The 14,305-nt window shown below is 43.0% G+C and overlaps 1 protein-coding gene across 1 annotated transcript in view; it reads left to right on the plus strand.

Annotated features, from left to right (window-relative positions):
* Positions 1–6,313: 6,313 nt before the first annotated feature.
* The window catches only part of VWDE (von Willebrand factor D and EGF domains), a 45,338-nt gene continuing 37,346 nt past the window's right edge, over positions 6,314–14,305 (plus strand). The window contains exons 1-4 of the mRNA XM_033165943.1: positions 6,314–6,761; positions 8,907–9,091; positions 10,301–10,532; positions 13,676–13,894. Coding sequence (XP_033021834.1) covers positions 6,353–6,761; positions 8,907–9,091; positions 10,301–10,532; positions 13,676–13,894 — 1,045 coding nt within the window. The 5' untranslated portion in view covers positions 6,314–6,352. The remainder of the gene's footprint in view (positions 6,762–8,906; positions 9,092–10,300; positions 10,533–13,675; positions 13,895–14,305) is intronic.

Here is a 14,305-nt window from a genome sequence, read left to right on the forward strand (position 1 = left end):
TAGGGTAACCGTTTTTCCAGTGGGATTTTTTGAAATCGACCCTCAAGAACAGCCGGAGGCAGTATACTCAATCTTGAGAAAGTGAAAGCGCGTCTGTATTTTGGAATTGTTAAATTTTGCAAATAGGGTGGCAAAGTGTCAAAATGACTAGGTGGGAAATAATCATACCGTGGACAAAATTTCCTAATTGTGGCCAGATTATTCTGTCGCTCGATATCATAGAGGCGCTGTCTAATTAAATTATTTGCTTTACTGAAGCCCAGTGTTAATAACTGTTGTGGTGACAAACCAGAAAAGTAAAGCTTCTGGTTGACAATTTTAGTCCCAGCGCTCTCTCGTGACAATCTTGCGATACTAAGGTAGAACAGGGCCTGCATTAGCATCTTGCATCCTTGGCCATCTGCTGGAGCTCTGGCAGTGCCCACAGATAACACTTGCATACCCTTCAACATTTCTCAGATGAAAATAGGGATGTCTTATTCCATCATCATCATCAACATCATTTTGCTATTTATACTCCACTCATCTTGACTGGGTTGCCCCAGCCACTATGGGAGGCTTCAAACATATATAAAAACGTAATAATACACCAAACATTTAAAAATCTTCCCTATACAGGGCTGCCTTCAGATGTCTTCTAAAGATTACATCGTTACTTGTCTCCTTGCCTCGGGCGCCACACCATTTCTCCAATGAAAACAGGAACCTCCTAAGGAAAAGTGGGACATTCTGGGATCAAATCAGAAACCAGGCCGGCTTCTGTAAATCTGTTCCTGGAAAATAGGGACACTTGGAGAGTCTGCAGCACTTGCCCTGGGCCCTCCTTAAGTTTGCATGCAGCCTATGAGAATGATGGGCGGCAGAAGTGCCGGTAACATGGGAAAGGTTTAAGGGAGGTGAGGATGGGAGGAAGGGTGACCCACAGGGCAGGGGACTGACTTGCATATGAGAAGTTAGTTCCTTTGAGCAGGTGAGAGCTGCATTTAATTAAGATTCAATTTATTTAAAAATTGGGATAATTATAGAGAGGTGGGATGAAGTGGATGAATCATCTCTTGCCAAGGCCAAACTGAATAAAAATGGCAAAGCAGGATGAACACGCTTCATTCAGTACAGGAAAAGTTTCACTGATGCAATTAGATTCTCCTTGGCTTCTTATTGTTGACTTCATATCGCCAGATCACCACCTGCAAAGCCCTTTACTTGTTTTTCATTACCTTTGGGATCAGAAGCTGCCACTCAGCGAACCTCTCTCTGTGGCAGAACAAGATGACCAAAGAAAGAAAAGCCCTGAAGCAAAATTCTGCCTTTGTCTTCTTGGTCTGAAGAACACAGTAGTTTCATTATGCTCCAAAGGCCATCATTATCGTTGCTCTAAATAGCATCCTCTACAAGAAGCCACATGCTCCTTTTTGCACACTTTACACCTTCTGCATAACTCCTGCTAGGAGTTAGGAACACTCTTCAAGGGTAGTGAAAAAGCAGAAGTACCAGTAAATTGTGTGTTCTGATATACAGAGAGGTTACAAAAGGTACAATAATGATAAAATCAATTAAAACTAACCATAAAATCAGAAAACATTTAAAATTTCCATCAATGAATCCATATTTTCCATAACAGGAAAAGGGAAGAGCTATTGCAAAATTCAGTTTCAAGGAATTAGTGGCTGAAAGGTCCCTTCTCAGAGAGGATGCCTACTCAGAAGTAAGCGCTATTGAATTCAGTGGGGCTTATTCTTAGGTAAATGAGGTGAGAATTGAAGTCTAAGTTATAAAGTGGTTTGTTTTTTTAAAAAAGACCCTAAAACACCTCCACCTTCTTCTAACAACTGCTTTCGGCCATCTCAGAAAGTTGCTTTTTTTTAAATGGGCTTTGAAGTTTATAGTGAAACTTTTATGGAAGTTCTCTCAGAACTACCATTGAGATAAACCTTGGCTCAAACTTACACCAATGGTGCCCTTGCACAGTTAGATTAACAGCAGGGAAATCCTTCAGGGTGATCATAGCAACAAATGGTTAGGCTACAAAATGTATGCTTCTTACAGAGCAAAGACCAGCAGTATACTTTTAGTGCCTGACAACTCACAAAAGATGAAGACCAAATTAGTGAGATGCACTGTTTTGTAGAATAGGAACAATCCCTGCTGTGCATCAGTCCCTTAAGAAATGCTTCCAAGTGGTGAAAATCTAATGCAAATTCGTTTTACTGCAATCCACCATAATCTTGCCATTTCTCACAACATCTTTTCCCTTTAATAAGCTCTCCTGTCCACTAATTAAGTATGTCCACAGATGTCTACACACAGAGAATTATAAATTTTGTTGTTACTAAAAAGCTGGCTCCCTCGGCCTGAAAGTGAGATGAGCGCCACACCTCAAAGTCGCCTTGACTCGACTTAACTATGCAGAGGTCCTTTACATTTTATCTTTAGTAAAGATTATACACTGCTGCAGCCTGAGAGCCAGTGTGGTGTAGTGGTTAAGAGCGGTAGACTCGTAATCTGGGGAACCGGGTTCGTGTCTCCACTCCTCCACATGCAGCTGCTGGGTGACCTTGGGCTAGTCACACTTCTCTGAAGTCTCTCAGCCCCACTCATCTCACAGAGTGTTTGTTGTGGGGGAGGAAGGGAAAGGAGAATGTTAGCCGCTTTGAGACTCCTTAGGTTAGTGATAAAGCGGGATATCAAATCCAAACTCTTCTTCTTCTTCATAAACGACGACCCTAACACAGCACTGATCTATCAGTTCGCTATTTCTTTTATCTATGATGTGAGTGTTAAGTGGTGTTTGGATTTTTTCAAAATCATCAAAAAAGAAAGAAAGAAAAGAAAACAGGAGTATGTTTAAATGTTATAATAATGATCACCAAGTAACTACAAAATGGCCAAGAAACTGAATAGTTTATTGGCTGTCGCTTGCACAGCTCCTTAGACAAAGTGTGAGGGACAGTTGACTGTGAAGGGAAAATTACCCTGGCCGAAAAAAAGGTAACAAGGACAGGATTGACAGAATAATTACCGTAAATTGTCCAGGAGACTAATATGCATGAATCAGCTCCCCTGGAGCCTGCTGTTCAGATTATACCTTTGGAAGTTGGCCCGATGTTGTTTTCTAGTGATTAATGTTGCACACTGATGCCTGGTCCTGTAATCAACATGTCAGATTTCTTAGAAAGAGCGGTTCCAAGTTTTAAACAAAGTCTGACCCTCTGTTTTAAAGGAGTACCCTTTCGCTAACTTTGATTTAAAATAAAAATACACACCTACTATTCAGCAAAGTGGGATTCAGAACGGTTTTGTTGCGCACCTAATGCCAAGGCAGATGCAAATGATCAAAGTGATTTGTAAAAATGTTATACGGAAAAATACGAAAGAGACATTGCAACACCTTTGTAAATCAAGAAATTATTTAATAAAAATATTTTTTTTAAAAAAAGGCAGGGAGAAAATGAATGATTTGGAGTGGAAAATAAGGATAGAGAGGATAGAAGGGGAAAGACACATCAATAGGATTGAGGCCGAGTAAAAATTTGCTGCGGGGCATTGGAGTATTGTCAAAAACCATATAACAATGTGTGATCTTAAGCAATCTCTTGCAAAACCAGCATACATCTGCAGAGTTCAATATAAAAGCAATGTGTAAACCAAGGAGATTTACAGAAGAACCCTGTGTGTTTAAGAATTAAGGCCCTCTGAGTTCAGTAAGACTTACTCCCTGTTAAGTGTATTTAGGATTTCAAGCTTAGAAGGATAAACAAAAGGATACACAAGAACCCTCTTAAGGTGTTCTGGCTACTATGTAAACTAACACATAAGCAGGACAAAAAAAAAATCCTTCCAGTAGCACCTTAGAGACCAACTAAGTTTGTTTTTGGTATGAGCTTTCGTGTGCATGCTCTGAAACAGAAGTCACCAGACCCTTATACAGTGAGAGAGTAAGGAGGGGTATTACTCAGAAGGGTGGTGAGAATGGGTGATTGGCTGATGGGTGTGGAAAACCTGTTGATGACTGTTAATGACTGCAATTAGTCTTAAAGGAAAAAAGCAAGGGGTGAGATGGTTAAAGATAGCTTTGTCTGTATAATGAGATAAGCAGGATACAGGGACTAGTGCATTAACTCTGCCCTGTCCATTCATCTCCCACAAGCTCATAGAATTGTAAAGCTCGAGGAGACCACAAGGGTCATCTACTCCACCCCCCTGCAATGCAGGAATCTTTTGCCCAACGTGGGGCTCGAACCCACAACCCAGAGATTACGAGTCTCATACTCTACAATGCTCTACCAAGTGAGTTACAGTATCCCAGGGAGGGCAACAATTCCTTGCTTAAGGCAAGGAGCGCCCTTTCACTCTTGTGGGCTCTCTGATTCCCAGGATTTTACATCACATGGGGAACCTACATCAGAACATAAGAAGAGTTGTGCTGGATTAGCCCAACAGCCAAGTGAGTCCAGCATCCCATTCTCACAGTGGCCAACCAGATGCCTATGAGAAGCCTGCTAGCAGGACTTGAGTGCAACAGACTCTCCCCAATTTGTGATTCCCAGGTTATTTGAGGGTAGTCTTTCAAATAATCTGGTACAGAACCATTTAGGGCTTTCGATATCAATACCAGCATTTTATTTTGGGTCCAGAAACAAACAAGCAGGCAATGCAACTGGTGCAGTTATAGGTGTATCATTTTCCAAACATCTGGCTCCAAAAAGCAGCTGGGCAGCTGCATTTTTACCAACTGGGAGTCTAGTCTGGGTGTAACCAGGGCATGAAAAATTGAGGCAAGGTCCATATTCTAAACAGGATTGCAGCTGGTGTGTTACCTGCACATCCAGAAATTGCACTGAGATCAAGGTACAAGCTTGGGAGAATGACAGCATCTAGAACCGTTTGGAAATGGCCATTGATTTCCCAACCCACGTCCAAGGAGCTTCATCTTATCTGGATTAAGTTTCACTCATTTGCCTGTATCCATCCAAAAGCCACCTCTGGACACCTGGTTAGGATTTCTGGAAACTCCCTGGGATTAGTTAACAGAAACAAGAAGCAAAACTGAATATCATCCACATTTTGTTGTTGTTGTTTAGTCGTTTAGTCATGTCCGACTCTTCATGACCCCATGGACCAGAGCATGCCAGGCACTCCTGTCTTCCCCTGCCTCCCGCAGTTTGGTCAGACTCATGCTGGTAGCTTCGAGAACACTGTCCAACCATCTCATCCTCTGTCGTCCCCTTCTCCTTGTGCCCTCAATCTTTCCCAACATCAGGGTCTTTTCCAGAGAGTCTTCTCTTCCTGGAAGAGGTGGCCAAAGTATTGGAGCCTCAGCTTCAGGATCTGTCCTTCCAGTGAGCACTCAGGGCTGATTTCCTTCAGAATGGATAGGATCCATTCATCCACATAAAGGTAAAGGGACCCCTGAGCTTTTAGGTCCAGTCGTGTCCGACTCTAGGATTGCGGCGCTCATCTCGGGTTACTGGCCAAGGGAGCCAGCGTACAGCTTCCGGGTCATGAGGCCAGCATGACAAAGCTGCTTCTGGCAAACCAGAGCAGCGCACAAAAACGCCATTTACCTTCCCGCCTGGAGCAGTACCTATTTATCTACTTGCACTTTGAAGTGCTTTCGAACTGGATCTGGCTAATTACCTGCTGCTTATATTTTCCTACAAAACAAACCATGGGACAGCTGTGGAGCATTTTAGGACCCTTGGGGACCCTTCCAGCTCTTTGATACTATGATTCTGTGAAAGACCCAATGTGCTAAAATGTATGCGTAATTAGTCTAACATTCTGTTACTACTGCCATCAGTGATTTCTGTACAATGGGCACAATCCAGAAAATTTTGTTTGTGTGTCTGCCCCAAGGTGTTTGGAATCAAGACTAACCACTAAGCCAAATCCTAAAAGCTGGACTCTTCTGATTTGTTGGGTTTTTCATAATTCTGCCTGTGTGGCTGGCATTGTCCACTTCCCCTATTTTCTGCTGGAAAGGTTGGCAATTTATTTCCTACCCTGGGATTATTTTATTCTGCCGCCTTCTCTTCATCTCCTTGTAGAAGCCTCTATCATCCCATGGCTACCTTGAATAAAGAGGACCCTGCCGGTGGAGAGGCCTGTGAAAGAACAAGTGCCGGGTCTCCGCTTCTTATGCTTCACTGTCACACACTGATAGCATTCGGTGCACTCCAAACGTGAGAATGCCGGAGTAATGGCCAATCCCGTGTATGCCGGAGAGACCCACAGCGTACGGTCCACGGGGCTTACAGGCTACGATCCCAATCTCACTTACCTAGCAGTAAGCGGCACGGCTAGGACTGCGCTGCTACTCTGGCAGTCAAAACTGAAAGCCCCGCCGACCTGAATGGGGTCAGAGACCAGGCTCGGTTGCAGCTACTCGGGTTGCTGCTCCCCTCCCAGCTTTGGTGCTCCAGCTGTTGCATTTGTTTGTCTCCTTCTTCTTCCAGGCGGAGCGGCCTGCAGGGAGAGGGCGCGCGAGGCTGTCCCGGGACCTGCGAAACTGCAGCAGCAGCAGCGAGAAGATTGCAGCAGAGCCAGAGCGCGCGAACTTCGCTCCCAGCGCGCTCGGCAGAGGGTGCCCAGCGGATCGGAGCCAAGCTCGCTCTCCAAGCTGGCTTGCGGAAGGGAGAAAGCGCCTTGTCCAGAGTGTGGGAGAAAGGAGAGAGCTATGCGCTCTCCAAGCCTGCCGCGGAACGTCCTCTCCCTTTACGCGGCGCTGGTGGTGTGCTTCAATGTAGCGCGCGGCCAGCAAGGTAAGGAGAAAGGAGAGCAAGGGCGCCTGGTGGCTCTGGGCACGAAGAAAGAAAAGGGGAGCCTCTGGAGCATCTTTAGGCTCGCGGAAAGGGGCGCGATCACGGGTGTAATGCTAGTAAATGGAATGCCCTCTTCTGTATTGGATCGTTCTTTTTTTTTAAAAAAAAAAAAAACTAAGCAAAAGTTGTTCCGTGGCTTCGTTTTCCTTCTGTGCCTGTTGAGCATCACTTTGCGCGCTCTGGTCCTTTAAAGCACATTCAGGGCACGCTTTTTAACTCCCAAGGAAGCCTGTGAATTGTAGTTTAGCCCTACCCCTCATGGTGCTACTGTTCCCTACAGGGTTAACAAGCTACAGTTCCCAAGATTCTTTAGGAGTTGAGAATGTGATTTGAATGTGATTTAAAGATATGGTGTGCGCACAGCCTCAGGAATTTCAGTAACAGAATAGTGCTGTCCTTATTACTGCTACCGATAATTGCTAATAATTGATGCTATGTTTCGAGAGGTGGAAGGAAAGCCCCCCAGATAAATGAAATTCTTTGCATTACTAATAGTCATGATGATGCTTCAGTTCCTTAACTCCTCACTGCATTCTAGAGAGATCAAACATTATTATTAATGTGTATTTCTACTCTTGCTTATGAATGTAGGAAGTCCAGGTACTGATTCTAGATGAATTAACAGAATATATACAGGAATGGGCTCCTTGGGGGGGGGGATAGGGATATAAATCAAATGAATAACGATGGTGATAGAAGTTAAGAGACAGGACTATAATACTTCTGCTGTGGTTCGTATGGGGAACCCTTTGTGGTCAGGATAGCCCATGAAATGTGAGAATCCAAGTGAGAAAGGCTTCACTGTTACCGTATATTATTTTCAATCGATTGTCTTGGCACTGATTATACACTGATTTTAATGCCGATAATGATTTTTTTACACAAAGTGACAATCAAGTTGCTTTTTATGATGTTGCGGGCTTTAGTAGAAAACTTTTATATAATGTTGTTTGAGAGCTTGGCAGAAGTTAGCCATATTATACAAACCAAAGACAGATTGCATTGCTGATATGTTTTGACCTAAGCTTATCATGGTAACCGAGACTGTCTTATTACGTTATCTTGTGCTTCCTTGACTATTGATTACTTAAAGCAGTTGTCTTCTTATTTAATACTGCATTTCAAGTTCTTCAATTCAGGATGGTTTTTTTTTTGTCTCTGTCGTGAAATGAGCCATGGTATACTAGGCGCTTACTCCAAAGACCCCCCAAAAATAAAATAAAATGCTATATATTTGATTCCTGTCTTGATTAGAGTCTCTGCCAAATATCACACAATATTATCAGAATTCAACTGATTCATGAGCTTTGCATTTTTAAAAGGAGATTCAAACTCCTTTAGTTGCAAACATAGCTTCTTTATGACGGACAGAAGGGACAGATTTGCTAAATGATCCATGTTCCAGAACTTCTTAGCTCCCTGCTAAATAGAACCCAATGGACCTTTATTTAATATAAATATTAGCAGCAGAAGCAAGGCAACGTTTTGTTCTGGCAAATAGTGGCCTGGTTTGCATAACACAGTTTGGCTTACTTTGTATTCTCCTCACTAACCACAAGCTGTGCCCAAGAGTTGTCCTGGTAAGCCATAGTTTGGGTTGCCATATTTTGCAAACCAGACCAAGATTAGATATAATGCTGTAGATCAGAGGTCACCAACCTGGTGCCCATGGCACCCCAGCAGGTTTCCAATGGTGCTTCTGGCAGGTACCCTAGACTTCAGCTTTTGTTTTAGAAAAAAGCAAGTCTCTAACCCTCCTACAATGGAAGTTATGGGGCAAAATGTGCAGGCACTTCTAAGCGATGGGTGGTGTGGCAACCTTGGCTAGGAATGCTCCCTTTTGTTATTAGACAGCTTCAGTGTGTGTAACTTCCATAATCAGGACTAGCAGGACATAGCTAACTTTCTGTCATAAGCATTAGGAGGATGGGAGGGGTTGTCTACCTAATTTAGTGTTGTGCTGTGCTCCAGGCAGCCATTTTGTGTTAAACCACTCGCACACCCTCCATGGCAGCCATTTTATGACTGGAGACACCCGCTGCAGATGGATGCATAAGAATGCTAATGTCTCTAATTTTTCTACAGCTCTGGAATGTCATCCAGGCGGTCATCAGATCCTTCAGAGTCCATACCGAAGTGTTGATTTTGATTCATCACGGCTTCAGCAATCAGCCATCCAGGACTTAATATGTGATCATTCACTGCCATCAGGGTGGTACCGCTTCCTGATTTTTGATAAACAGGCTGAAATGCCAACCAAGTGTGTGGAGGTATGGATGCTCTCCTTTTAACCTATAATTGTATAATATGGCAGACTCCTTTAAAAATATATGTATTGCTCATTTTCCATACATGCAAATCTGAGCTGTTATGATTGGCTTTATAATGCAAGTCTCCTTCTGGTCCACCACAAGGCTGCAAAGTCCACTGCTGCATCCTAAAACCTCCCTGAATATTCTTCGTCTAGAGTAGTGATAGAAAATTCTGTTTGGTCTGAGGTGGGCAAGATTTTAGTAGGCAGCATCAAAAAGGTTCTGTTCTTGTTCTAAAACAAGTTTACTTTCCTCACATTGTTGACAACGAGTGAATGCAGATGATCAACTTACGAAAGACATCCTTTAGTTCTCTATCATCTGTGCCAAAATCAACTTGTATAGTGCAAGGTGGAGGCACAATAATCTGACCAGGATGGTAAAAGGCAGCTCCCTATGTTCCTTTATCACTAAAGTAAGGCTGGAATATCTGTGTCTCTCTAGATAGTGTTGGGCTCTCATCAGCCCCAACCAGTTTGGCCAACAGTCAGGTATGAGGAAGTTGTGGTTCAGTAGCCTCTGCAGCACCACAGGTTCCCCACCCTGTATTAAGAGATAGCTGCTGCTATAGACCTACACAGTTTGTGTAGTGTAAGTGTTGCGTAGTCTGAGGCTGCCCACCAGCATGTATTTGTTGCCTGCCAAGTGCTTGTCAACCTCATTATTTTTTATGGCGCTCAACAGGTTGGGAATGGGTTGCCCATGGTGTCCCTTCTTTCTCAAAAGGCTGTTTTGCATGTTATGCTAACCATGATTTTGCACCAGCATCAAGTTCCAAGAGAGGAGGTTGCAACCCCTTCGCTCTTTGGTTTTGCTTCTGTTCTGTGCTGAGCTAAGCCATGGTTTGACTTAGTCCTTCATCTGAATCTGCTTCTTGGTCTCCCTGATGAACCATGGGCTGTAAACCATAGAGCAAATCTTGGTTACAGCTCATGGTTACTCTGGAGAGACCTAAACCATGAGCCCAGGATCAGACAGTCTGCTAAGCCAAGCCAAACCATGGCTTGGCTCAGCCCAAACAAAACAACCAAGGAAGAATGAAGTGGCCATAATCTCCTCTTTGGCTTGGCTTATTTATTTGTGTGCATGCATGCGTTTCTTATCTTGGATGGTGGAAACATTATGTTGATCAACTGTTTTCTTCTGTTTTGGTTTTGATGCTAAAAGATGAATCACTGTGGGACACAGGCCCCTGTTTGGTTGTCCCTGAGAGAGTCTGAGTCCTTGCCTCAGCCTGGTGAGATCAAACACTTAACAGCCTGTGCAACCTGGCAGTTTTTCTTCAGCACCACAGAGGACTGCTGCCTTTTCCGAATTCCTGTGAGTGTGAGGAACTGTGGAGATTTCTTTGTGTACTTACTCCAGCCCACCCAGGGGTGCATGGGATATTGTGCAGAAGGTGAGGAAGCACATGCTGCCTGCTACATCCCAAAACATGTATATGTTTTCTTTTCCCAAATGTGCCTCAAACCATTTGGTCTCTTGTTACATTTTTATAAGTCCTTCTACATCTATAGAGAATATTAGGCCTTGTCTACCTATGAAAGAATTCTGAGGTGTCATAGAGCAGACTGCATCGCCTCAGACTGCAGCTGGGGAATATTGTTTTCAAATGTTTCCTTTCTAGTAAGCTGCTCTCAATGTGTCCTCTCTCAAAAGTGATCCAAACAATCAGCGATCACCTATCACGAGCCAAACTCTTGACAGCCGCTGTGCTTTATTCTTGTAAGTTATTACACAAAATGTCTCTAATAATAAATCATATGTACCTCATAAGTCTCAGACAAGGCTGCAGCCCCATCTACAAGAATTAGTTGAGTTAGATTGCAAGCCCTAAATGGCCTCGGCCCAGTATACCTGAAGGAGCGTCTCCACCCCCATTGTTCAGCCCTGAAACTGTGGTCCAGCGCCGAGGGCCTTCTGGTGGTTCCCTCATTGCGAGAAGTGAGGTTACATGGAACCAGACAGAGGGCCTTCTCAGTAGTGGCGCCCACCCTGTGGAACGCCCCCCCCCATCAGATGTCAAGGAAATAAACAACTGTCTGACTTTTAGAAGATATCTGAAGGCAGCCCTGTTTAGGGAAGTTTTTAATGTTTGATGTTTTATTGCTTTATTATTATTATTATTATTATTATTATTATTATTATTATTATTATTTTGGGAGCTGCCCAGAGTGGCTGGGGAAACCAAGCCAGATGGGTGGGGTATAAATAATAAATTATGGTGATGATAATGATAATGATGATGATCCTCCTCCTAAAAGCTGCAGGAAAGGGAGAATCAAAGGCAGATATACTGCAGTTTACAAAATCCTGCCAACCTCTCACCAGCAGGACAGAAGTAATGGCAAAGCAAGGCATGAGCACCTCTGTCTCCATTTCCAGGTGTTCTTCTTATTGTTGTTATTTTGTAGTTAATGATTTCCCTCCCATTGGAAACTGTGAAAGGGAGGTTCCCTATGCCAGCTTCAGATCTCACGTAATTTCCTCCGTAGTTTGGAGGTGAGTGGAGGGACTGGGTGGTCTTTAGATCCTTTGGATCCAAGCTTCCACTAACCCACCTCCAATCTACTAATCTGCACATCCTTCCGGTAGGGCAAGGGCTATAGAGGTTTTCACTGTGGCAGGAAGGAGGCATCTCATGTTGAATCTTCTGCTTGTGATTCTCCCTTTCTCTTCTTAATAGAAGGAGATTTGATGCTTCTCCTGGCCCCTGGAACACCCTCCCATTAATGAATAAATAAGCAATTGACATGCTAAGTTGTGTTATTTTTCAAAAACTCAGATGAGTAGTTGGAGCAAAATTCCATTTGCATCTGAAAATTGGCCTTAGAACAAAAAGGAATCTCTTAGTAAAAGTCACTTTACTTGCAGTAAAAGAAGGTTTTAAATTTGTACTGTTTAGTGTTTTAATTAAAAGACATGAAATAAACTTTTTATTATCAGGAAGAGGAACTGTTACTTACCCTGAGTAGGCCAGCATAATAATGTTTACTTTATTACTTTTACACGCCAAAAGAAATTATCATAATTTAATGGATTTCTTTATTATGCCAGCGAAAAGTCGATAGTGAAAGGCATAAACACTCTTCATCATCCTATGCAACTTATTTACTGAAAATGCGAAATGTGTATAGTATAATACGCCATTTGTTTTTATGGCGGAGAACAATTTAAATATTGAAAACATTTTCATTGCTACATTAAACTAAAAGCCAACTTGTTTTCTTAAGCTGAAAGTAATGAGCTGTCTTAAAAACAGCGAAATACATTTGGTTTTAAAAAAGCTTAGTGCTGTTTAGTGAAATTGCAGCGTGCTGAAAAGTTTTTAAACAGTTCACTCAGCTTGAATAGTTTATAATAAAAACTGAACTTTTAATTATAAGCGTTCTCAGGGTGAATTTAGATGTCAACATTTAACAATATCAGGGACTTACTGGCTGCGGGTGAACAATCTTCCCACTCTATAACTCAGTCCTGGTTGGTGTTTAATTATTTGAAGAAGAAATAAACCACCAGGCCAGAGCTTCCCAGAGGTGTAACTTTAAAACAGGAGTAGGTATAGAAGGGTTTGCCACCCTTCTGGGGCCTATGGGCACATTTGAAAACCAGAGGAACTGTTGTTCGACACACAGCAAGACTCTCCCCACTGCAGTTGTAGCTTCCCCTGCATTGACCCCGCACTGCAAAAATAGAAAAATGAAATGCCTCCCATTGGCTAAAGAGGGCTTCTTTCAGCTGAGGGAGGGTCAGAGGGAACAGAATCCCTTGGCACAAAGGAAGGCCTCTGAGGGCACATGTACACCCTCCGGCTCCCATTACCCCCAGGCAGCATGTCAATTGTCAAACTGCAAGGGATGATGGGAATTGTAATACAACAAACAACTGGAGGGCCACAGTCCCCCAATCCCTGATCCAAATGCTTATTTGCTGGAGCAAAAGCAAAAAAAGTATTGTGGCATCTGAAGGAGAGCTTTTGATACAATGTGCTAGCTTTCATCACCTGCTTTGAAAGGACCCTTATTTTTGCTGTGAGAAACTGGCATGGCCACCACTCTGGAATTTGCCACAGCTGTCAATCCATATCCTCCAACATAGGGGTGTCCCATTCCATAATGATATTTTTTACTGTTTATACCCACACATCTTACTGGGTTGCCACAGCCACTCTGGGCAGCTTCCAATATATATATATATAAACATGATAAAACATTAAACATTAAAAAGACTTACCTATACAGGATTGTCTTCAGACGGCTCGGGGGTTGGATAACTCGATACCCTCCAACATTTCTCCAATGACAATAGGGGCATCCTAAGGAAAAGCGGGACATTCCAGGATCAAATCAGAAACCAGGGCGGCTTCTGTCAATCAGGGACGTCCCTGGAAAATAGGGACACTTGGAGGGTCTGTTAATCTAGGCTCAGAAATCTAGGCCATTAATTTTCTAATTTATCTTTAATAAAACACAAGGCAAAAATGCTCAGAGTTCCTGTCGAACAGTCACCTGATGCAATTGTATGTAAGGAATATATCTCTAGTTACTTCAGGTGCTGAACTGCAGGCCTGCCAGACTGGGGGGAGAGAAACCACATGCAGTGGTAAGTTGTTTTGTACAGATTTTTGTCAATATATTATTTTGACCCAGGGATTCTGTGTATTTTCTGTCTTAACTCTGATTTTATTTAACATTTATTTGTTTTGTTTATACATACCACCCCTTGTCAGAAGACCACAGGACAGTTTACAACACAAATATTGTAACAGGATATCTGTGCAACATTAAAATCAGAACAATTATACAAATGTAATTACATTAAGGAATGCAGAATGCAATACAAATTCTCGCAGCTGAATAAAAAGAGGAGTAAATCAGCAACGTGGTATCTAAAATACAAATACAGCACACAGATTGAGACTCTTCTCTCAAAGGTAGCTCTCAGTCCTGGCCACCCACAGAAAATGACAGACCTGCCAAGCAGTCACCTGGGAGCTTTCGTCTCTTCTTGCAGCCTCTCGAGATCTTCACTTCCTTGCCTCTCACTTTGGGTCCTTCCACCAACTATCTGCCGCTTCCTTGTGGGTGCAGCCATTAGCTCCCAATGGTGGCCCACTGGCAAAGAGTGGGAGACACCAGAAGGGTAGTTGCCTGTGGTCTCCCACATGAGGTG

This window comes from Lacerta agilis, chromosome 12 (assembly GCF_009819535.1).
Source record: "Lacerta agilis isolate rLacAgi1 chromosome 12, rLacAgi1.pri, whole genome shotgun sequence".
In the NCBI taxonomy this organism is placed as follows: Eukaryota; Metazoa; Chordata; class Lepidosauria; order Squamata; family Lacertidae; genus Lacerta; species Lacerta agilis.